Source organism: Scatophagus argus, chromosome 19 (genome assembly GCF_020382885.2).
Source record: "Scatophagus argus isolate fScaArg1 chromosome 19, fScaArg1.pri, whole genome shotgun sequence".
Taxonomy (NCBI): Eukaryota; Metazoa; Chordata; class Actinopteri; family Scatophagidae; genus Scatophagus; species Scatophagus argus.
The window spans coordinates 19,714,054-19,736,850 of record NC_058511.1 but is presented as its reverse complement, the minus strand read 5'-3'; the positions used below and the strand labels follow the sequence as shown (position 1 = coordinate 19,736,850).

General features: G+C 42.4%; 1 protein-coding gene across 2 annotated transcripts in view; it reads right to left on the bottom strand.

Moving 5' to 3' along the window:
- Window positions 1-2,376: 2,376 nt before the first annotated feature.
- Window positions 2,377-22,797, bottom strand: part of bach2b (BTB and CNC homology 1, basic leucine zipper transcription factor 2b) — an 81,350-nt gene continuing 60,929 nt past the window's right edge. For both annotated transcript variants that reach the window (XM_046372275.1, XM_046372276.1), the window contains 3 exons: window positions 13,435-14,946; window positions 4,641-4,847; window positions 2,377-3,019 (listed from right to left, as the gene is read on the bottom strand). In XM_046372275.1, coding sequence (XP_046228231.1) covers window positions 2,540-3,019; window positions 4,641-4,847; window positions 13,435-14,946 — 2,199 coding nt within the window. In that variant the 3' untranslated portion in view covers window positions 2,377-2,539. The remainder of the gene's footprint in view (window positions 3,020-4,640; window positions 4,848-13,434; window positions 14,947-22,797) is intronic.

The window sequence follows — 22,797 nt, the reverse complement described above, 5'->3', positions numbered from 1 at the left end:
GTTAGCTCAACAATGTTTTTTAGACAGCAGAGATTAGCCTAATCCTCAAATTGCCAAATATTACAGGAGCGTGTGGATATTTCTAATGTAGACTAGAAAAACCAGCAGTTACAACAGTTCATGGAGGCTGTAGATTTTTGCATGCTAACAAAATCATTGTTTAACTTTTTTAAATCATGAAGGGTTTGCATATTTAATATAAAATACTGTAGTAGATACTTATTTGTCCTAGAGTAAGTAGAGTATGCATCAGGAACATTTTTTTCCCCCACAACAAGCATGGAAGACATGCTCAATGAGAGATTACACTGAGGTACAGAAGCTAGCGGAACAGCAGTTAGCCTGAGGTGACAGTAGCTTCAGATCTCTATTAAGCTAACAGGTTAGCAATCATTGGGGCTTTAAAGAGCATTGAATAAAGCTTCACATTCCAATTAAATTCAACCATCGTACCAGAGTACGGCCCTGCGAGGGTTGACATAATTCAGCTGTTTTTATACATAGTAATTTAAAAAATATCATTTAAAAGTAGACTGCTTCAGAGAAACTTACGAGGCAAAAGAAGCTAGACAAACTAACTATGCTTATAGCTATAGGCAGCATGCATGCACATCACAAAGTAGGATGTTCAAACAAATGCACAATTAGGGCAAATGTGTTACTATCTTATGTGATTGTTACTAAATCATTTGGACGACACGTACACTGTTTTCACGTCAAATGAAATCTGAATTAGCTTATTTAATTCCTAAAGAAACACAATTAAAAGGTGTGAACAATCTTAAACTAAAGATTAGCTTCCTTTTGTGTTTAGGTTTCAGATATGTCTTCTTCATAGAGATATTTTTAACTGTATATTTATATAATTATATCAATAAGATGTTTCTTCTCGAAGTGCCAATTTAAGTGCTTCTGTCTCAGATTTTTAAGGGGTCTAAAAGAAAGACAAAGACCCTCATTGAAGTGCTAAATGGCTCTGAGCGCTTAGAAACAAAGTGCCTGAATTTCTTTTGTGTTTTTTTTGTTTTTTTGTCAATGCATGTTTTATTTTATTCAGGATCAGCTTGAAAGAAAATGAAAGTATCTGTCACTTAGATGGTGGCTGCGCTCTTTGTTCTCTCTACGAACAACACGGCAACACTGAAGAAACCCAAAGCACGTCTGCAAGAGTGTACACAAACGCATCTTTAAATACTGATAAGAAGTAAGTTTTCCTCCCAAAAAAAAAAAAAAAAAAAAAAAGAAAACACAAGGCAGAACTATTTTTTTTCACATTTAAATAGGAGTCAAAAGTGGAGAGGAGCTGGCCTGAGCCGTGCATTGAAAACGTGTTGAATGTCTAACTTTTATACATGCATGGGGAGGGGGGTCAAAATTCTGCGTGTGTGTGTTGACGCATGTGTCTGTATGTGCTGTATGTACTGTATGTGCGTGTCTACGTGTATGTCGTGCTGATTTCCTGAGTATAAGAACATCCGTCGCGAGGGCGAGTGTTCATTAGGCAGGACAGGAAACAGCAAAGCAAAGATTTTTCCCTTAGCAAAAAGGTGCTTGATATAACCCCGGTGAAAAAGAAACATCTAAGCCTCTACCTGTACAAAATCACTGTTACAGTCATCATGCTCCATACTATATACATTTCTGCCAAACAAGCACTTGAAAGTCACCATTACAACATCCAAATACAATGGTATTGCTGATGAGTGTGAAATAAAAATAGCCATTTAACCGCCTGCAAAGACTCTTTTTCCTTTCAGTTCAGTGCTGAGGAAGGCAAAGGAGGAATGTTTTCAGTTACAGCCTGTACAAAGTTCTCCTGTACAGAAATACAAATGCGAGATGCTTGAAGACATTTTTGCATATGAACATTTTACAGTCAAACTGCATTGCAACTTCCTCGTGTACAGAAGTTGTATTCTCATTTTTCATGAATTAGGTTGAACATTCAGAGGATTTTTTATTTTTTTTTCCTTTCCTGAGTTTGAATTGCTGTGACGAAAAGGGCCACTGAGATATAGTGAGAGAAGAACCACAGAGAAAGAGAGAGAGAGAGAGACAGACAGACAGACAGACAGAGGTAGAGAAGACTGATAGAGACAGAGTGGGTAAAAGAGAAGAGAAAGGCAGGAACAGAGATACTGTTGGTACACAGAGAGACAAAGAGAGCTGCTGTTTAGGTCCGATGAGGTTCAACTTTGAGTTGTGACACATGGAGAACAGAGTCTCCACTGTAGAGGTTGCTGCCGGGGAGAGTATAGCACCATTGTAAGGGTTTGGTGAGAAGTTCCCACTCTGTCATGGTAAGAGGAGAATACCTGGAGAACAGTATTGCTGCTGTTAAGACAACTTAGTGTCAACCTTTAAAAAAAAAAAAAAAAACAGCACAAAAAGACATAAATACAAACAAAGCTTGTTTTTCAGTGAACACTGGCGGAGGCTGACCGTCTCAACAACCCCAAGAAAGGGTTTGTCAGAAGAGTAAAATTAAATAATAATAATAAAAAAAAAACATTAAAAACAACAACACAGAAAACCACCACTATTTAGTACAGTCTTTCCTTGGCTGCTCGTCAGTTGTACATTTCTCAGTCATTTCCTGGCAAAAATCGACCGTTACCGTCTGGTTGGACTTTTCCACGGACAGCCCTGACTTTGTGTACACCCTGGCATCTTGGCCATCCATATCTCTGTCTGCCCCATTTCTCACAGCCGAGTCGGGTTCACTCTCTGAGGGGCCGGGCGATCCGTGGAAGCTGGGCTCCGGTGTGGCAGAGCCTGAGTGGGTGGTGAGGTCAATGCTGGTGGTGGTGGTGGGGCTGGGGGCAGCGTTGTTGCTGGCAGTGGTGGAGTTGGCAGGCCGCAGAACGGGGCAGTAGTGGTGTAAAGACTGGACCTGCTCAGGGCTCAGCTGGACATCCCTGCACACCTCCTGCGACAAGCAGGAGAAGTTCTCCCACAGCTCGCCCATACATGCCTTCAGCTGGTTCCTCTCTGTCAGCAACTTCTCCTTCTCACACACCTGCGCACACACACACAGAGTGTGACTCACTGTGAACATGCAGATTTGTAAGACAGACAGACAGAACTGCTACCCTTCACAGCCATGAAACTTAGAGAGGTGGTTCCCACACTTTTTCACATGTATGACCCCTAAACTGAACCTAAGCTGTTTTCTTTTAGATGTTTTTATTTATACAGAAAGTATGTGAAACCCATGACCAAAATAGTCATACATTCTGTTACAAACCATTTGGAAAGTGTCATGAGATAACTTTTGTCGTGAATTGGCGCTATATAAATAAACTGAATTGAATTGAATTATGGATGGAGTTACAGTTAAAATAAGTAATTAAGTTATCCTCTGTTTTAAGTAACTGTCATACTTGTGATAGCGTATATATTTAATTTCTGTGTCTTTTTAAATCACCTCATGTATTCTGCCTTCTTTGCACAGTGAAGGTTTGGTTAGGGTTAGGCACTGTTTATAAAAGGCAATGGTTTGTTAATGCGCTTTTATTTACACAGTCACAAGAAGCAGCTTGTCAGGAAAAGGTAAAAACTGGCAGTTGTGGAACAAATGACCGAAGCAATTTGTTCAAAAAGAAACATCTTAAAATTCTTAACATTATATTGTTTTTAAAATGATAGAAATGTGACTATTTTCCAAAATGTCAGGACATGGTCAAATACTGTTTAAAATTTTAGGAGACAGATTTACATTGTTTTTGATAATATTTGTTATCCACTAATCTTGAAAATCTTTTATAAATTGATACAAGACAGGTTCTCAAATATTGCATATGAAGAAATCAAAGTTATCTTCATACATCTGAAAAGAGGTGTTTGATTATCGGTCAGAGCCTAAATTATTCTCGGGACAAAAATGCAAATAAAATCAATTGTAGGGGTTTACGTAATAGGATATTGCTATGTCAGTGGTTGAATAGTTTATTTCTCTAATATAAAAATGTGACTGCTTAAATATTTGTTCCTTATGGAGATGGATGATACTGTTGCAGTTCCCACTTAGTGTCAGCAGAGGGAGACAAAACCAATACTCTCAAATGATAGCTTCACAGTTTTTCAAAGTACACTGAAAACAATAATCACATGCCTTTATAAACATTTTCTAGCTGTGATCAGACTCACTGTTCATATGTTTCTTCGAATGTGACAAGAAATTTTCTCTGATCTATCTGAAATATGAGACTTCAGCAGAATTCATCTGAAGTTCCAGTGTTTTTAGCACAAAGGTCCCTCTTTGCGCTTATCAAAGTGAGAAGGAGGAAATTTTACAATAAAACATTTATTGTTATTTCTGTCCTGGCTTTATCATGACTAACAGACTCCTGTAACATTTCCAAAGGCTGGCACAACTAATCATAGAGTTTCCAACCCACCACAGAAAAACAGTTGTCATAAGGTTTCCTCCAGACTGAACCAACCCACACACTGCTCCACACACTCTGACGGCGTGAAAGGGCTGACAGAACGGAGCTGCTGTAAACAACTGCAGCCCATCTGAGAGCATTTACTTCATCGCATTATCATTTCCTTTGCTTTGTTTAGTCGAGGTGATTGTTATCCCTGTTGACAGGGTGTCTAATGACAGTTAGTGTTGGTGGAAACAGTCGACTCACCAGTTTTCTGATCTCACACTCCAGGTTCAGAATACAGTCGAGCTTCCTCTTGCGGCAGCGCTGCGCTGCAATGCGGTTCTTACTGCGTCGCCTCACATCGTGGATAAACTCAAGCTGTTCTGAGGTCAGTTTGTGCATTTTCACCAACATTTGGAAGTCGTTCCGTGGAAGATTTGTGATCTGATCTACTGGGAAAGGCAGCTTCACCTGGAAAATATTGAAAAAGACCAGACAGATGTAATTTAATTATTACTGAGTGGGATCTTCAGACTGACATTATTATAAACATTATTCAGACTTTATTTTTTAAGCCAAAACCTTCACTGAAAGCACTAAGCTAACAGCATTATTGAGCATGTAACGTGAAATGGATGCACGAGCTTGAACATTGAACAAAGGCTGTGTAAATAAATGTAAATGTCTTCATATCAATTTGAGATCTCAGGACTCCTGAAGACTTGGATTACACCAGCTTAGCTGTATGTGGTCATTTTAGGTTTTTTTTTTTTCTTCAGTTGTTTACCAGGTACATAGAACTTTATGTCAGTATATTTTTACATACGCTGAAATTCTTCTTTGCATCCAACCCACCTGGTTGAACACACATGCAACATGCAGTGAAACACACAGGAGCATATATGCCATATCAGGTGCCCGGGGAGCGGTTGGGAGGTTAGGTGCCTTGCTCAAGGGCATCTGAGCCATTATTAATGACTGCCCCCCCCCCCCCCACACACACACACACTCCTTCTGGTCAGGGGAGGAATCGAACTCCCTCCGCTCACAAACTGCTTCTCCAAACTCTAGGCTAATGAAGTGAGTCAATGTATGATTGTGCCTACTTTGTGTAGAACAGTTACTATATTTGACCACAAGATGGCAAAAGAGCACTGCTCCAGATACCTGTAAGAACAGGACTCAGGGACATGTAGCACCTTCTCAAGCAGAGGGGAAAAGGTGATGCAAGAAAAGAGCCCCTTTCCATCTGTCCCTTAGCACCTGGAAAAGTGCCAGCATGACAGATTGAGGGGGGCAGTGACTTGTCAAACTGATCCAAATCAGTGTCAGGTGATTTCTGGGGGCATGAATATCTGCACTGGTAACTAGCAGCAGTCTCAATAGGCTTCAGAACAAAGGAATTAGCGGAAAAATGCTGCAGTGATTTGGCAGTGGAAACCAAAATCAGAAATCTGTGTGCTATCTCTTCACTCATGTGAAAACATATCAAGCTTGTATGTGTTTATTCTCTTTTTCTCAGTATGGGGAGCAACAATAAGTCAGCCTCTTTCCCTCAGGTGATGGCAAACCTTATGATAAGCACATCATAGGCAGATCCACCCCAGCGGTATCTGTATGCACCAGGGAGCTGTCGCTTAAGGCGAGCGAGTGAAGCAGTGGAGGCATAACAAAGAGCCAGAGGAAGACAGCCGGAGAGCTTGGCAACGATGAGACGAGCCGCAGCTCTCTTTCTCCTCTCCTTACTCCTCCCTGTGGCTGCCTCTGCTGAGCGCTGCAGAACAAAGTCAAACAAAGGAGGAAGAGAGGAGAAAGAGGAGCAAACGATGTGACTCTACACTCCCGCCGTACCTGGCTGCTCAAGCTGGGCCCAGATGCTCCCAGGGGACCGTTAACTGCTCAGACTACTGCAGGCATGGGCTGCAGCAGAGGCAGCTCCGCTTGTTTCTCCAGCAGACGCTACACAGCAGCGAATCAGGCGTCACCTGGTGTGAGCGCTGCACTCGTGGGGATAAAGCAAGGTGCCTACTCATGACAGAATTGAAATTACTCCTCACTGAAGAGAAAATCTAGATGTCAATCTATCCCTGAGAGAGAAAATGGCTTGAGTTTCCTCATTAGAAGTGCAGCCCCCTGAGCCGCCAGGAGCCCTATTTCTCATCTCGGCTCTATCTGCATGCAGACACATGAATAAATAATGGCCCGAGCTTTCAAGGCCACACAAGGCTCTCTACTTTGCCAGGGCATGACAACTCCAGTCTCAAAGAGAGGCACGGAGAGAGCAATAAAACATCAGTATAAGCTGCCAGCGCCATCTAAAGATTAAATGTTTGTGATTTGATAGCTTATGTACCAGAGTGGTTACAGAAGAGTAAGGAACTGATGGGATCTTAGGCCAGGCTAGAAAAAGAAAAGGGAAGGGGACGCTGCGACCTTGTGATGGTTTCTTTCTCCCCCTCATCCACCAGTCACTGGTTCGCAGGGGACAGCTAAATTTAGCCACTCCACCACGAGAACCAGTTCAGCAGCAAGGCTGGGATGACAGAGTATGCTTCAACTGTGGACATAAATTCACATCCAACTGTTCTGGATTTACATTTCTTTCTCAGTTCTCTTCATTCTCTCTCTCTCTCTCTCCCTACCCTCAGTCACTCCATTTCTCTGGACCATTATGCCGCAAATGGGGTACAGAGTGAAAAGTAGGGCTCATCTGTTATCAGGGCCAGTGCTGTGCTGGACCTCAGCTCTGACATGGCGCACTGAAAAAAAATAATGGATGTTTCAGGCTCAAATTCAGGGCCAATGTACTGTTTATTTGACAAGTGAAAGTTCACTCAAAGCCTGAGCGAGTTGATTATTTTCACCTTTGCTTTTAATACACATTTTATTTTATTATGAAGCCTGTCTGATGATGTAGGATGTGGTTTACCTGGCTTAGTCTAGAGAATGTAAAGAGAGTACATCTAGCCTGCCTCTCTTTTAAATGAAAAATGCAAAACAAAACAACCCCTTAATTCCAGGGCAGTAAATATGACATATAACAGGGAGGAAGCCCCATATTCATCCATCCATCCATCCATTTTCTGTACCACTTATCCATCAGGGTCGCGGGGGAGCTGGAGCCTATCCCAGCTGACTACGGGCGAGAGGCAGGGTTCACCCTGGACTGGTCAATCGCAGGGCCAACACACATAGACAGACAACCACACGCTCACACCTAGGCCCCCATATTCAAATATACCCAAAATATCCAATCAACACCATCAATCACAATCCGAAACCAAATATAATCAGAACTAAACACTACTGTATTACTGTAGTATCACGGTGTGGCGCAGCACGTGGTTTGTGCATACCCCCAAAAGAAGCCTGACTTCTGTGGGCAGGTGCAATCATTGTCAAAAAACTGTACCGACTCTCTCTTTCATTAATTTCAAATGACATTTAAATGAATTAAGTGTCGAATGTAGGCTATGGCACCGTTGATCCCGTTTTTGTAACCCATTATGAAAATCTGAATTTTATTAGGAGACGAGAGCCGAGGAAAGGAGAGGAGAAGAGGCGAAAACGCTTTCTCTGCCGCTAACACTTTCACACAAATTTACTTTAAAAGCCGAAGCAATGTTCCAAAATGAGTGCTGCAGGTCTGTGTAACACTTGTTCCTTATCTAATCCCAAAATGAGATCTTATCTTGTAAGGTGAGATTTAAAATTCTGCACATTTGTGTTTCACTGTAATTAATCCTGTAACGTCTCACATGCTTATAAATAGGATTATAAAGCAGCAGCACACATGCATGTCTCGAGGCCGATCTTAATGATGATAACGGTGAGAGGTTCAGTGGTAACAAGTAAAGTAATAATCAGCAACATTGCCAGATAAATAAATGATTGTTTTGTTGCCCGCTTCATGAATGATGTGATTGTTATTTATATCAGTGTGTAGTAGGTTCATAAAAAGTTTTATTAATGTAAGAAGAGTTCAGTACCATGTAGCTATTTCCAAGGAAGGAATCTTTACTTTACTGGCAGCAGCAAAGGGGGTATCAGACTGAAAAATGCATCAGATGGAAAATCCAAAAAAATAAAAAATAAAACAACACCAACAAACAAAATTTCACCAACCTGGGAATCAAAAACACTACAGAACTGGCCACCAAGGCACAGCAACATATCCAAAATCTACATGACAAGAATTTCTCAGATTACCACTGCAAGGTAACTGGATGTTAAATGTCTCGGTGCTTCCTCAGAACCCAGGACTACCGTAGACTACCGCCCTGCTTGTTTCTGTGCCCAAGCTGACCCTCAAGGGCCATGTAGTGTACAGTTTGCTGTAGCAGGATCCTGCTGGTCTGGGCTCCATCCTGATTATGCTCTACGCACACTATTCACCTCTCCGACAAAGAGAGGGTGCAAAATGATCTTCCCTTTGGTTCCCATGTCCTCATCCACTCGTTGCTAGTCTACAGGGACAATTTGGGACGTGATGAAGAGGCACTGTATCTCATTACCTTGTTACCACATTTTTTTTGTACATGCATCAAGCTAAATAAATATGGATTTCAAAGTCTACAGATTGGGTAAACAGCACTCCTCTTGCTCAGTTTGAACAAGCCTCCTTTTGCATACTCCGTGGGCTACAAAATAAGGCTCCCTGTGTTACCGTAAGTAAATTTTTTTTAATGCATCGCCCTTGTTAAATATAGATCTAAGAGAGAAATTGAATGGGCAAACACATCCCTAATTTGAAAGTTGAAAGTCCGTATCACACAGTGTGCAAGTGTGTGCTGGCTCTTTCATCCTCCCCAATTCTTTAACTGCTACTGCATGCAAACCTACTCCCATTCAGCTGTAATTATCGTCCGATTTTTGATGCCATGCTGTTCATGGATTCCACCACATCGTTTTAACATTACTGCAAAAGAACATTTCTCTCCCTGTTAACGCTGATAGATGTTATCATGTTGCTTTAATAAATTACACACACTGTCCTGGAATGAGAGAGTAGCATCACATAAAAGGCATCACTTTAAAGATTAGAACTGATATCTAATTCCATTATCACTATTACTAAAACAAGTAAACAGCTCCACAGCTATAGCGTTATGAATGGCAAATCAGAATCTGACCACAGCCACATCATATCTAGAGTGGAGCAAAGGTTCTCTGGCATTGTGCAAGGGTTAGCAGAACCGATATTCAGGTCTGTGCACTTCCTGTCACACATTCACTCTATTTCATGTTTCGCTTGATAAAAAAAACAAACAATGTGCTGATGTATGAGGACAACTTCCTCATTCCTCCCACTCACTCTGAAATCAATATTTGCAATGCTGTGGCCAGACGATATGCTAGAATGAGCTCAACGCCTACACTGCAGCTAAGAGCAAGAGCTCCGAGAAGAACGTGACGGACGGACGGGAGGGGAATGTGCTGTGTAGAGAAGCATGATACACTCTTATCTAAGACCCTGGTGGTTTGCAGCAGTGAGGTCTCGGCAACCAAATTCTCCTTCAGCACTGTTCGGTCCAGGTGGGACTGTGGCAGCCTACACACCATTAGCTACGCCCTGCGTGACTGCGTATTCTAAACTCCTCGTTGACTTGATCTATGATGTGGTTTTGCATTTCAGACATTCAAAAAAAAAAAAAACGAAAAACACTGCCAAAAGGTCGAATCAAAGCCATTAAAGTAAGTCTATATAAGATTTGTTAAAAACCGACACTGTGGAGGTAAAAAGTCTGAGTGGAGTGTCACACACACACACACAGCAATGTTTAAGTTTGCCATTTATCTAACGTCAGCCACCATACTGGTCGTAGAGTGTACTGAGTGGTGAAACGTGTTTGGTTGCTATTGGACTTGCTTGAATTTGGCAATTCTGAGAAGTCATAAAGCTTGTGAACTGTCTCAGTAATATCTGTTAACAGTTGATAGCTATTTAAAGTTTGCTAACATAAACTAATATTAGTCAGGCTATTGGGCCAAGCTATTTATTTTATGCCAATTCTAGGAATGTGATTAATAAACGTTTATCACTATCCTAGAATAAACGCTAAGACACTGACTGACTCAGTATTGTCGGTTACACAGAGCCTTTTCAAAGTCTGCCTTTTCATTACACAGCATTCTGGTCATACCAAACTGGATGTATGTAGTACAAGCTACTAAATTGAGCCATAATGCGTTTTATGCGTTTTATTATTAATGATCTTAGCTGCCATTTTTTGGGGCTAATGAAAACGCAGAAAAGGAGTGAAATAATCAGTGGTCCGACTCTGTGAGGCCACGTGTATTAAATTACACCAGAGGGCATTTGCATATGAGTTCAATTTTTCATTCTTTTCTACTTTATCAGTTTCATTCAATTCAGAAATTAGTGAAATAACAGCAATGTCTTATGTCAAATTTTTATTTCACCACTGGCTTAAATATTTGGCAAAAATATTGGAACTCCAAAATTTCCAGAACATTTGCTTTTGCCCTTATCACTACAGATGATATTGTTTGAAGTGCAATATAATTAGGAAAAATTCCTTCATTGCTGTCGTGCAGGGGTTAAATCACACTTCCTCTGGCCTATACATTACTGCTGTCATAAACAAGTAAGACCAATTTAGACTGAGACAGATCTAAACTACAGTGGAACAACACATTAAAATCCCCTGTCAGAGCTACACTTGGGCTCACATTTGTAGGTGAAGAATTAATTCATATTCTTTCAAACGTTGCTTAGTCTCTCCTTTAAGGCGATTGTTTTGTGTGCCATATGGAGCTGCTGACAGTTCTCTACACAGATGTGGCTCATATGCAATGCAACTGCCCATAACCACAGAGCAGGAGCTGCCCAGAGACCTAAAGTGACTCTGGTTACCTTGAATGACTAGGCTTTGGTCAGACTGGTCTGCAGCATAACAACTTCCTTCCTCTTTGGGATTCATTGTGTCCAGTCCACAGTCCTGGGTTGCAGCTATTCTTACCAAAGCTGCTTTCCCCCCTCCTGCCATTTGCTCTGCAAACAGTGAACATTTTCCATATGTTTTTACGAGGTGGCTGGTAGGAAAATGAGTGGCCCAGGCAGCATGAGGTAGCATTTCTTTGCCAAATAAAGGTCAAGAGGGAGTAAACTAACACTGAGCTTCATTTTGTGCAGTATCTCTCTGTGACCTCCACCAGTGCAATGTACAGTAGGCAGATCTGGGAAACATTCATTCATGACAAATCTTATCAACAAACTGTGATAGCGAGTGAAAAGCTGGCAGATAACCCTGTGCTTGACTCTGAATACTGTGTGTAGTAATGAAGCACCCACAATCCCTGACACACACAAAAATACACGGATACTGATGCAAAGAAATGGTTGATAGCTCAGCACTGTAAATCAACTGTATACAGTTTACAGCAGCACATTCAGCAGGCCCTTCAAGGGCTCATAAATGGCAATGGGTGATGTGTGCCACGCTATGAAGGTAATAATTACACACTACTGCTGAGCCTCTTTATCTCATAGCTCTGTTTGTGCAGGGGAACTTAATTCTTTTCACGGAAAAGCACAATCCTGTCATGTGGCTCCAACACTTGCAATACGACTTGCACTGTGAATCTGATCACCATGGCAACGCACCACTTTCTCTATCTCTATCTCTCTACTCCCTCTGTGCACTTACAGCAGCCCTCTCCACCAAGCTCATCAAAAATAATTCTGCCTACACCTCAAGCAAACATCGCTGAATGCAATATCCTGAGTGTCAAGATGGCCTGGTGGTAAAATGGAGCCTCCTGGAGCCAAAAGGTCATAGGTTGAAGCTCTGCAACAACCAAGATATGATAGATATATTGAAAGATATGTGACAATGCAGCTAGTGTGAAAACTTCACAACCAGTTGTAGTGATGTACAATTTATTGTAAAAGCATTTCAAATCCCAAGCAGGAAAAGAGACCTTTTTCCATGGTACTAGCATTATTTGAAGAACATTTTGTATACAAGATTTTCACCTGCCAGCAACATGTTTTAGTTAAAGGCTTGGGATGCTTATGGAAATTTTAATCGTTAGAGTAAACAACATTGATACAAGGAAGCAAAGCTATTATTTGTGGATTGATTTTATTGTCTTTCACCTTCACTCAGGTAAGAAATGCGCTCATTTTGATGTTATCAAGCCTGCATTGTACTCCATCTGTGATTTAGTCGCTCCCTAACTGATCTTTACCTGGTAAACAACAACAGTCGTCTAGTCTGCAGCTTGGAGGACGTCTGCCCAGGTGGATTAGGGAAGGATGATTAAAGGATTGGCTATTCATCCTTGTCAGCACTGTCGAGCTGCGTTACACACCCGCCATGAGACCAAGCTGAACCTCTCGCCCACTCACATTCAGCTCACTGCAATCGCTGCTTAATTAAAACTTTATAGCCATAGCACATAGCATGTGACGTATCAGCTGAAATCTCTTTGTGACCCACCGCACACCTTCACTGCGGCTAAGCATCACAGTTAATTATCAATAAGACATGTAAGAAAACGGCTAGCCTACTCTGAGAATTGGAATATAAATATTTATAGGATTATGGCTGTCGCTATTTCTGAAAAAAATGAGCTAGTTAGACTAGATGGCATTGACAAGGAGACAGAGCCAGAGGAAATCACTTCAGAGGGCAGTTCTACTCTGGGAGAATCCTGACCTTTCAATTGCCTGCAGTGCTTCTCTCACATGCTACGCTCAGCTAAGATAATCAACCAGTCACAGTCTAGAAAACAGCATCACAGACGGCCTCCTGTATTTAGGCTGTCCTGGTGCATTTGGGCTCACATATTCAGACTCATTACACAGATCTCCAGCAGTGCATAAAGCAGATTAATAATATCAAAGCACATCTGTGCCCTTTGGTGGTGCTGTAAATCTTGTTCTGAACACCCCTGCTTCAATTACATGATGATTTAATGACTGCTAATGCAGACCTGGAGAGCACGCCACTGCGATATAATTAGCCATGGAGGAATTGAGTGCGATGGTTACATTGTGTGTTACATGTGAAAGGCAATGTTTAACACTCACCTCTGGCCCTCGCTCCTGTACGTGGCAGGACTCGCTGTCTCCCTCTGAGAAGGAACCCGACTCATCGCTGGAGTTGGTGCCATAGGACTGCTCGCATTTGATCTTGGGCCGCACCTGGTTAAAAATTGCATCCCCTCCCACACTTTGCTCCTGCTGGTCCACATTGAGGCAGCGTGCCACGTTGGAACATGGCGAGGAGGAGAACTCAAACTGGGGCAGGCTGCAGGGAGAACCTCCGCTACCATCCTCTGCATAGGAGTATGAGGAACAGGAACTGGAAGTCCTGGTGCGTGTCTCACAAGGTGGCGAGCGTGGGCACACTTTGATTGGCACTGGACAGCTGGTGTTGGGTCGTGGGCGACACAAGATTGGGGGCTCAGAGGAGGTGGTGCTAGGAGAATAGGTCTGAGAGGTGGGAAGGGACTGGCTGCCTCCAGCCCACATACCCTTTGCCATGTGCTCAGTGAGCTCCATCTCCAAAGAGTTTCCACCTGGGTAGGAATGCGCTGGGGTTCCCAGGCGGTTGCAGGCCCCTGAGGAGAATATGACACTACGACGGTCTAGCTCAACTTCCTGTTTGCAGACTCCATCGCAGGAAGTGGACTTGAGGGACAACCCTCCAGGGAAACCGTCCATGTCCTTTGGGGATGTAACAGACAGACCTAGCTCCCCAGTGAAAGGCCTTAAGTCTTTTTTATGTTCTCCCTGAGAGTTTCCTTTGTCCTGGGGGCAGAGAAGTCTGTTGGCAAATAGCTGCTGTGATGTGTTGGGCAAACTGGGGAGGTCCACCCCTTTCTTAAAGAAGGCTCGGAGGCAGGAAGGGGACTTGGTTCTCTTGGTTCTTTCCACAGATACTGGATTATCCATCTCCATGGCTGTCACACTGTCCTTATCCCTGACATCCTGCTCGTCCCCCGACAGGCACAATGAGATGGCCTCTTCCTCTGCCTGTGGTTCAACTTTGATCTGGGCCAAAGGAAGCCTGTCCTGTCCTGGCACTGCCCCACTAACGTTGCTCTCCTTTAATGTGCTTGGAAAACCTGAGGTACTGGTGTCTGAGGAGGTGTCATTATTGTGCTTGTTACAAGCCCGCTGGTATTTCCTGTACTTTGGGCATCGTGGCAGGTCTGACACTCCTTGCCGATCAAAGTCCAGTCGGCCATCCACAAAGTTACTGGGCACAGCCATTGCTAACCGATCATCATCAGGGTGTCGAAAGGAGGAGAGGGCATCAGCACAGCGCCGTGCCCTAGGGGAGATAGGCCTTTCTACCTCTGACTGCATACTCTCATCCTCTGAGTTGTTCACCTCCGCCGCCACCTTGTGGCAGAGCAACAAGCCGTCCTCCTCACTGCGCAGCTGAGCTTCCAGGAAGCGAAAGCATGAGTCCTCAAGGTTGTGCATGCGCAGGAATTCAGCACAGCGGATGACCTCTTGGATGTTTTCTCTGCTGAGTAACAGCTTAGCAGTGTAGGCAAACTGCAACAATGGGGCGAATCCCCTGGCAGTGACCTGCAAAAAAACAGGGAAATTGCCAGCATTACCATCAGCACGGTCATTGTTCAGAGCACTTGGAGTGTGGTGAGACAACCCGACAGCTCCAACAACCATAAACAAACACTGTAAAGTACTGCTTAATCTTTTTATCGGGTCAGCATTGAACATTCTCTACAGCAGTAAATAAGAACTGGTGCTCTGTGGATGCTGGCAGGTTGCATATCCATTCTCATGTTCATAATAACAACCTGTGGGACATTCACGCACTCTACCACTGTCTGCTCTGTGGTCGTATCATTGGTTTTGCCTTCACCCAGTCCATTCGCAGCTTTGCATTTGTAAAACCCTCACTTACTTGAGGTGAGATGTCTACATGTATTTACTGTTAGCAGCAGGAATCTATTAAACATACCGCTTTAAAGATTTGACAGATTTCCCATCAGTTTTAAGAGCTTTGATACTGATACCATCCTCGTACTTTTCTGATACCTTACATGAGGATCATGATACAAAGGAAGCCAAAGTTAAATATTAAGCTGGAGTTATTTTTGTTTAAATAAAATGGTCTGCATCTGCAAACCTGTGATTTAAACCAGGAACTAGTTTGCCAAAGAATAAGTAAACAAGAGCACAAATGTAACTACACATTCAGTGAGTGCTTTCGGCACGTGACAGTAAACCACATGTTGTGTGAACAAAATATTTACAGTTGATACCCAGCCCCTATATTATCTGGGACCCTTACTCAAACAACTGCTTAAAAAAAACTGCTTATCAATTTTGCCCTCAACACATTCGTGACCTGAACATAACGGTCTAACGGTGCTCTCTACTGTTTGTGTTCTGATCAGAGAATATCCCCACAGTCTCGCTTTCTGTGTCAGTGCTCTGCATCCTCAGGTCAAGTGCCTGTAAAGCCTAATGGTTTGTAAGACTGTGGCTTATCCCTGTTGTGGCCATGTGGCGTGGGATGGAAGGGAGGGAAGCCTTCCATTTAGACTTAATGCCAGATAATTAGGTAAACTCCTGAGCCTGCACAAGTCCAGGCTGCCCTCTGCCGCTGTTGTCACTGAGCACACAGATGAGAGAAAGGAGCCAGAGGAGCCGGCTTTAATACGAGGCTTGTCTGCTGTTTGGAGATCAGCGTGAGGTTCACACTAGGTTGCATGCATCACTTTACTCAGGCTCTAGCACCCAATCCCTGGAGATTTATTCTGGTTCATTCTCTGGTGACAAACAAATTACTGTTAGGTGCTTGGGGGATGCAATCAAACCACACACAGAGAAAAGGTACGCTCACAAACACAATTGCAATGGGTTAGCTTTGAATATTGGATGGTATTGTTTGCTCTACAAAGCACCTTTTTCAGAGGCTGAGTGATGTAAAGTCTTTCTTGCAAGGTTTAACACGGACCTGCAGATGTAGGGGATGAGCAGCACAATGTGATTTTAATGAGTCCACTGTTTACTGATTCTTTTGCTGCTTTTGTTGGGGGAAACAAGAAGATGAATTACCCTAGGTGGAGTGGTAGTAACCACTGTGTGAATAGTGCAGTAGCTTCCAGAGGCCCAACAGTCTCTGCCAAACATCCCACTTGTAAAACGGGATTTTCCCTCCAAACTAATCAAGCTTTAAAAACCACAGAATTTACTCTGTGGATTTTTCTCCCTGAAAAAAAAAACAACAACTGAGCAGTACGCATAAATAAACACGAATATGTTTGTAAAAAAATAGCTTGAGGTCATCTGAGTGAGTCTTAGAATGTATTAAATCATCTTGGATTTTTCAGGAGGATGAATAAACATGTACATTAGGTAGCTGTTTTTATTTTTAGAGGTTTAAACCTCACAGGGCCAATGCTTTATTGACCTCTTTCTGATTCACTTTCCAAAAACTCTGTGAAACTAGAGATAACACAGGTCAGAGGCTCGGAACTAAACAGCACAATGGAGGATGCATCTGTAATGATTTGAATGCAACATGACCCCAAAATACAGACAGGGATTATGTGATTAAAGAACAGATATGAGAATTAGAGCTTTAAATTGTAAAACACCCAGCTTGACTTTCAGTTAAACTCAAACTGCACGACTATGTGTCAGAACAACTGTATTTAACAGAATCTGGATTTCAACTGTGGTCAGATGATGTGACCAGATCTACAGTTGCCTCCAGCGCACACTAATGTTCATACTGAGCTCTTTTATGATGATCTTTATGGAGCATATGTGCCATCGGAGGTCGTTTCTGAATCTTTTAACCAAATCCCATACCTTTTTTTTGCTTTTTAACATATTAACTAGCCTTAAAAAAAGTGGGGTTGTTCCTTTACAGATACCAAGTTTAGAAATGTCCACATTACAGCGTAAAATGCTGAACTGGGTATCAGTGAGCATGCAGGTCTGTGCAATGTTCTGATACCACGTAATTTCTTAGCTCTGAAACCTGTATTTAACTGCACAAGTAGCCAGTATCCATAAACAGCAAGTGACTTGTATGTTCCACAGGATTGTGAAGGACTCAGCATACCATTAGTCAAATTTCTCATATCAAGATATTCCCCTTGAGATGTACCGTCTTGTTTTCATATATACATGTTATACAGTGATGTTCACTATGGAACTTATGAATGCAATACATCACTTCCACGCTCCATACATCAGCTTGATGTATTTAACCAATGGGTTTGTTGTAACTAGTACTTTATGACCCTGTTACCTACACTGTTAATGCAGTATTTTGGTGACCACATTTGGTCACCCTGCATTTAAGAGTAACATAACTTTACTATTTGCTATTGGCGCAGTATGTCTGATCTTTGGCTTAAATGAACCAGTCTTAACAGATGTGTGATATGCCCTAAGTACACATAGTTATAATGTATTGTAATACAGTGTGTGATATCTCTACTGCAAATGTTCATTTAAGACATTTCTGTATTTTTTTGAGCTAAAGGATGGACTGCTGCTGGGCCTGGCAGCTTCATCTTTCTTGTGTTAACCCAGTGCATCCACAGGCTGCAGCCTCCCAGCATACCTCTGGGTTGAAGCACCTTGCAGTGAGCTCTGGTTAACAGACAGTCCAACAGCAACGGGCATATCAGTCATTGTTAAGAGGAAGCTGCTGACTCCATATCTGTGAGGGGGGGATGGTGTGTGTGTGTGTGTATGTGTGTGTGTGTGTGTCTGAGTGTGACGGATTGGGGGGAGGGTAGAGGCTTTGACTGGACTATCCGCTCTTCTGATGAGCACAGCACATCCACTACACTATTGCTGCAGCAGCACTGCTCAGGAGCATGAACACACACACACACACACACACACACACACACACACATCTCTGTAGGCAATAATGAGTCAACTGAATCTAAATCTCTTTTTTACAACACACTATATGGTGTCATACTGTACCCTTTAGGATGCTGAACGGCCCAAAGTCATGCAGCTAGTTTATTGATCATGATGAGGTTAACAAACAAAGCATATGTATTACATTAAAGGGGTACCATGACCATGAGTTCAATTCTGAGACACAGAGTAAGAATAGTCAAAATCCTTGCAGCAGGGGCAGCGGTATCCCTGTTAGCTCCTATATGAGTCAATCTCCGAAAATATTTGATCCTACATTTCCCATAAACAAACTCATCTCAATTTAATGCTTCCAGTTGGTGGTTCAGTTAAAGCTTAGTGTCTAAACTTAAACAAAGTAGCCATGTTAAGCACATCTTATGAAGGAAATCACAGTATGTGTTACGCATCTGGATGAGACTCAGAGGGCACAAAGCTATGTGCATCAGCCACAGGCACAAAAGAGTACCTTGCACATCTGGAAGAGAAGCACAAAGGTGTGACAAAGAGTTGATATGTGATGAGCTGGACAAGAACATGTTAGATATTCCTGTGTAAATAAAGAAAAAAACAATTTTCTATGAGAATATAAAGCGACTGTTCATCACTGTATTTACTTTACTTTGGGCATTCCAGCCATACAAAAGTTGTGAGCCCACGCATGCAGTTATTGTTTCCTTCTTTCAGAAGCTAGAAAGGGTTTGGATTTTATATTTGTACCAAGATCTGTGGCAAGACACTTCTCATTCTCCAGATGTGTTTTTCTAATTTCTTTCTAGCACTGGGTTTTACTCTGGGTAGTCCAAATTTAGATGAAGATGCTGTGTTTTGAAAATATTCCAACTGGAGACTTGGGAGCTTTATAATATCATACTTACATGATTCATGAGGAAACAGGAAGACAAAGAAAAGAGACTTGTGTAAAGTCTTCTGGTGAGGTGTGATATCTAACATGGGGTGAACACCTTCATAGTGCAACTTTTTTTTTTAAACTTACTTTTACTTACTTCTATTACTGTAGCAACCACAACAAACAAAAAAATATATATATTTAGACTTGTAAATAATTAAGATTTGGTATGATTTACTAATGAAAACTAGGTTTGTATTTCCAGTGTAAAATATTTTTAATTTCTTACCATGTTACCAAGTAAAACTGTTTTACAGCAAACGGTTTGAATAAAGAGCACGGACTAAAAGAAACTGATGGAACCATTACTCGTTGTCTTTTTAATCAATGCGACTTCCGTATTTGAAGCATATTCTTGTGGATCCAATGAAGTGTTTTGAGGATTGACGTATAACTCAAGATCTACTGTATTCTACTTACACATACAGCACACACAAAAAGATCAAAACACAAACTTTGCAGCAACCTAAGCAAGTGTATACTCAATAAACTGCATCTAAACACACACACGCATGCACACCCGCACGCACAAACAAACACACACACACAGTCAGTTGCTGTAGATCGAGCCAAGCTGACTGTAATGATGGTGGTTTCAGTGAGGCTGGGCGGCCATCCCGCTGCATCAATGGCTGCTGATAAACAGCAAAGCTGCTGGCGGAAAAGTGCTGAGCGTACCAGGGATCTATTTTCAGCTAGTATCAGCAGCTGCTGCCTGCGGGAGCGCATCTTTATGTGTGCCCTGCACCATATGTGATTACTCCAGTGTTACAACCAGCACAGCAGCCTAATGAAGGAAGCGTTAAGGGAGCAAGACAGGATGGAGGGAGGGAGGGAGGGAGGGGGGTAAATACTGAGGCAGGGTGGACGGAGCACAGAGGGAAAATGAGAGAGGAAGGGAGACGGTCACAGTGTAGGAAATAAACTGCTAAAGAAACGGGAGGAGGACAGGGAGGATACACAGAGTGTTTCCTGGTCATTAACTGACTGCCATGACGTTTGAAGCATTTCAGCTGTTAGCAGCGCTTAGTGTATGAGTTAAGACAAAGAAACAAATTAATCAGCGAGACAGATTGGGGCCATTTTAGGCTAACACAGCCCTGCTAGACGTCTGGAGTGGACAGGCGATACCATTACAGGGCAGGAAATTATAGGCAGTGGCCAATCACACACCCGTACAATTCGCATGACATTTTTAGGAAGTCTGCCAAATATCCTTTCATAAACAGGCTGAGCAATACTACACCACCCTCCCCTCTCCTTCCTAAATCACTCTCCCTCTTCTCTCACACAGTGCTCCTCGCTTACATCGGCCTTTCGCCTCCGTAGAAGAGAGGGCTAATTTATTCAAATGTTCTCCAGTGAATTCCTGCATGTCATGCATGTTAATGAGGACATGTCATGGCATGACAATAGAGTAGAGTGTTTCCCCATGCAGGAGAAAACACTCCATCTCCATTGGAGTTAGCAACTGACGCTTTAACATCAGATCTGCTGAGTAACCTGACATTAACCTCTGTCTTCACAGACAAACAATAAGTGACTGAGTCACAGCGCTAATGGAAATGAAACAGGCGCTGTACCTTATGCTGTCATGACGCCATTATGGGTTAAGCTGTTACGCTGGAGGACATGGCAAGAAATGTGCAAGGACAAAGAAGAACAGAAAAATTCTTGGGCCAAAGTCCTTCACAAAAACAGCTGAAGCAGATATACAGTAACTCTCACACCTGTCCTACAGCTTGCATTAGAAATGCATACTGTATTATTAGTATAAATACAAGCATGCATTTTTATGCAGTCTATAAAAACAAGCCAATATTGCCCTGCTGCTATATTAGTTAGGTTCTAGTATTTAAGTCCAGCAGTTCAGTAAAGGTACTGAATCTGTATGTGGTTAGGTTAAGTGCACATTATAATCAGTGTTAACAATGAAAAGAGGTATAAGCACAGTGAATACATTTTCACACTGACATCGAGTAAATTAGAAATGTAAAGAAAGTGCCATCCTCAGCGACAGAAGAAGCTCAGACGCTGCTGGTGCTGAGCTGTGGTTAAGTAAACCTGAAGGTGGATTAAATCAGATAGTGTATGTCCTAATCCTCTCCCAGCGCAGCTTACTGTACCAGACACTGGGAGGACATGACCCCACCACTACATGTTTCAAGAAATAGACCCAAGATTCAAGATAGAAACTGCAAATATGTTACTTTAGCTAGTTATGTTTTTGTATAGCAGACCCAGGTATTCCTTTCAACACATGGGATGTTTAGGATGGAGGTTAAATACAAACAGCGCAAACAAGGGAATCACACTGCAGGAAGTCGCCCAGAAGGCTGCCTCCTTCAAGATGCTCCTCTTTGCAGCCTCTGACACTCAGACAAAAACCCTGCACCTTCTCTGTCGCCTTATGATATGAGATGTGCCCTTGTGTTGGCAACGAAAGACAGACCCCCTGCTGGACCAAGGGGGGGATGGGTATTAGTGCCAGTGCACATCACCCCTCTTTTTACCGCTTCCTCTTTATCTTCTACCACCCAACCCCCATCTTTAAGGAAGGCAGGGCTCTCTGTCCCTGGCTCCTGGCTCCCACCATCTGCTTATAGGCTGTATTTGTGTGATAGTGTCCTGGGTTGGCCAGGCACTTGATGTGGAGCCCCCTTAGATTAGCCGGCATTGTGCAGGTTGAGCCCTGATCAACTGTTTGACCTGAAGGAGGAGAAGGAAGTCACTTATCAACCCTCCTAAACCAAGAGCATTGCATTTGCTAGTCTATCTCACAGTCCGCAACTCCTCATAACTGAACAACAAATTAAATTCTTTGGCAGTGAGTTCTAAAATGTCAGTGTCAACTCTATGGTTAAGGTCTGGTTACAACTACAACACTTATTCAATTCCATTTATTTATATAGCACCTTATACAATCAAAATTGTCTCTAGGTGCTTTACAGAGACCCAGAGCCTGAACCCCCGAGCAAGCAGACAGTGGCAAGGAAAAACTCCCTTTTAACAGGAAGAAACCTTGAGCAGGACCCGGTTCACAAGGGAGAACTATCCTGCTGATAGTCGGCTGGGTGAAGGGGACAGAGAGGATGAAAGAGAGAGAGAGAGAAACATACATGCAATAAACATCATAAATTACAAAGCACAAACACAACAGGCTGTTTTAATTGGAATTCTGAAGACTACGTAACAAAGTGGTGGTCAAAGAAACAATGTCAGTAATATCAAAGTGTGACAATTTTCTGACTCAAGCATCTACAACAAAGTCGTAACTGCTGTAATAATGTCCTGCTAATTTTGCCTAGGCTCTGAATAGAGTACAGTCGTTATTCATAAAGCCATAAGGCCATAATTCGCCTTCGTTCATTTTACTAACTCTGCCCCTTAATTACCAATAGGACTAGCTATTTTTTCATAAGGCTACCTTCAAGTCAACATTAATAATGAACTCTCAGTATTTTTTCCAACATTTTCAGTTTGTGTGTGAAGAACGCTGCAGCAGGGCAGCAGCAAAAGCAGCACCTTAGACTTTCACAGCAAATCCTTTGCAACACTAACTAACTAATAACACAGTGCACATTTGTGTGTGTGTTTTCTTTTGAGAT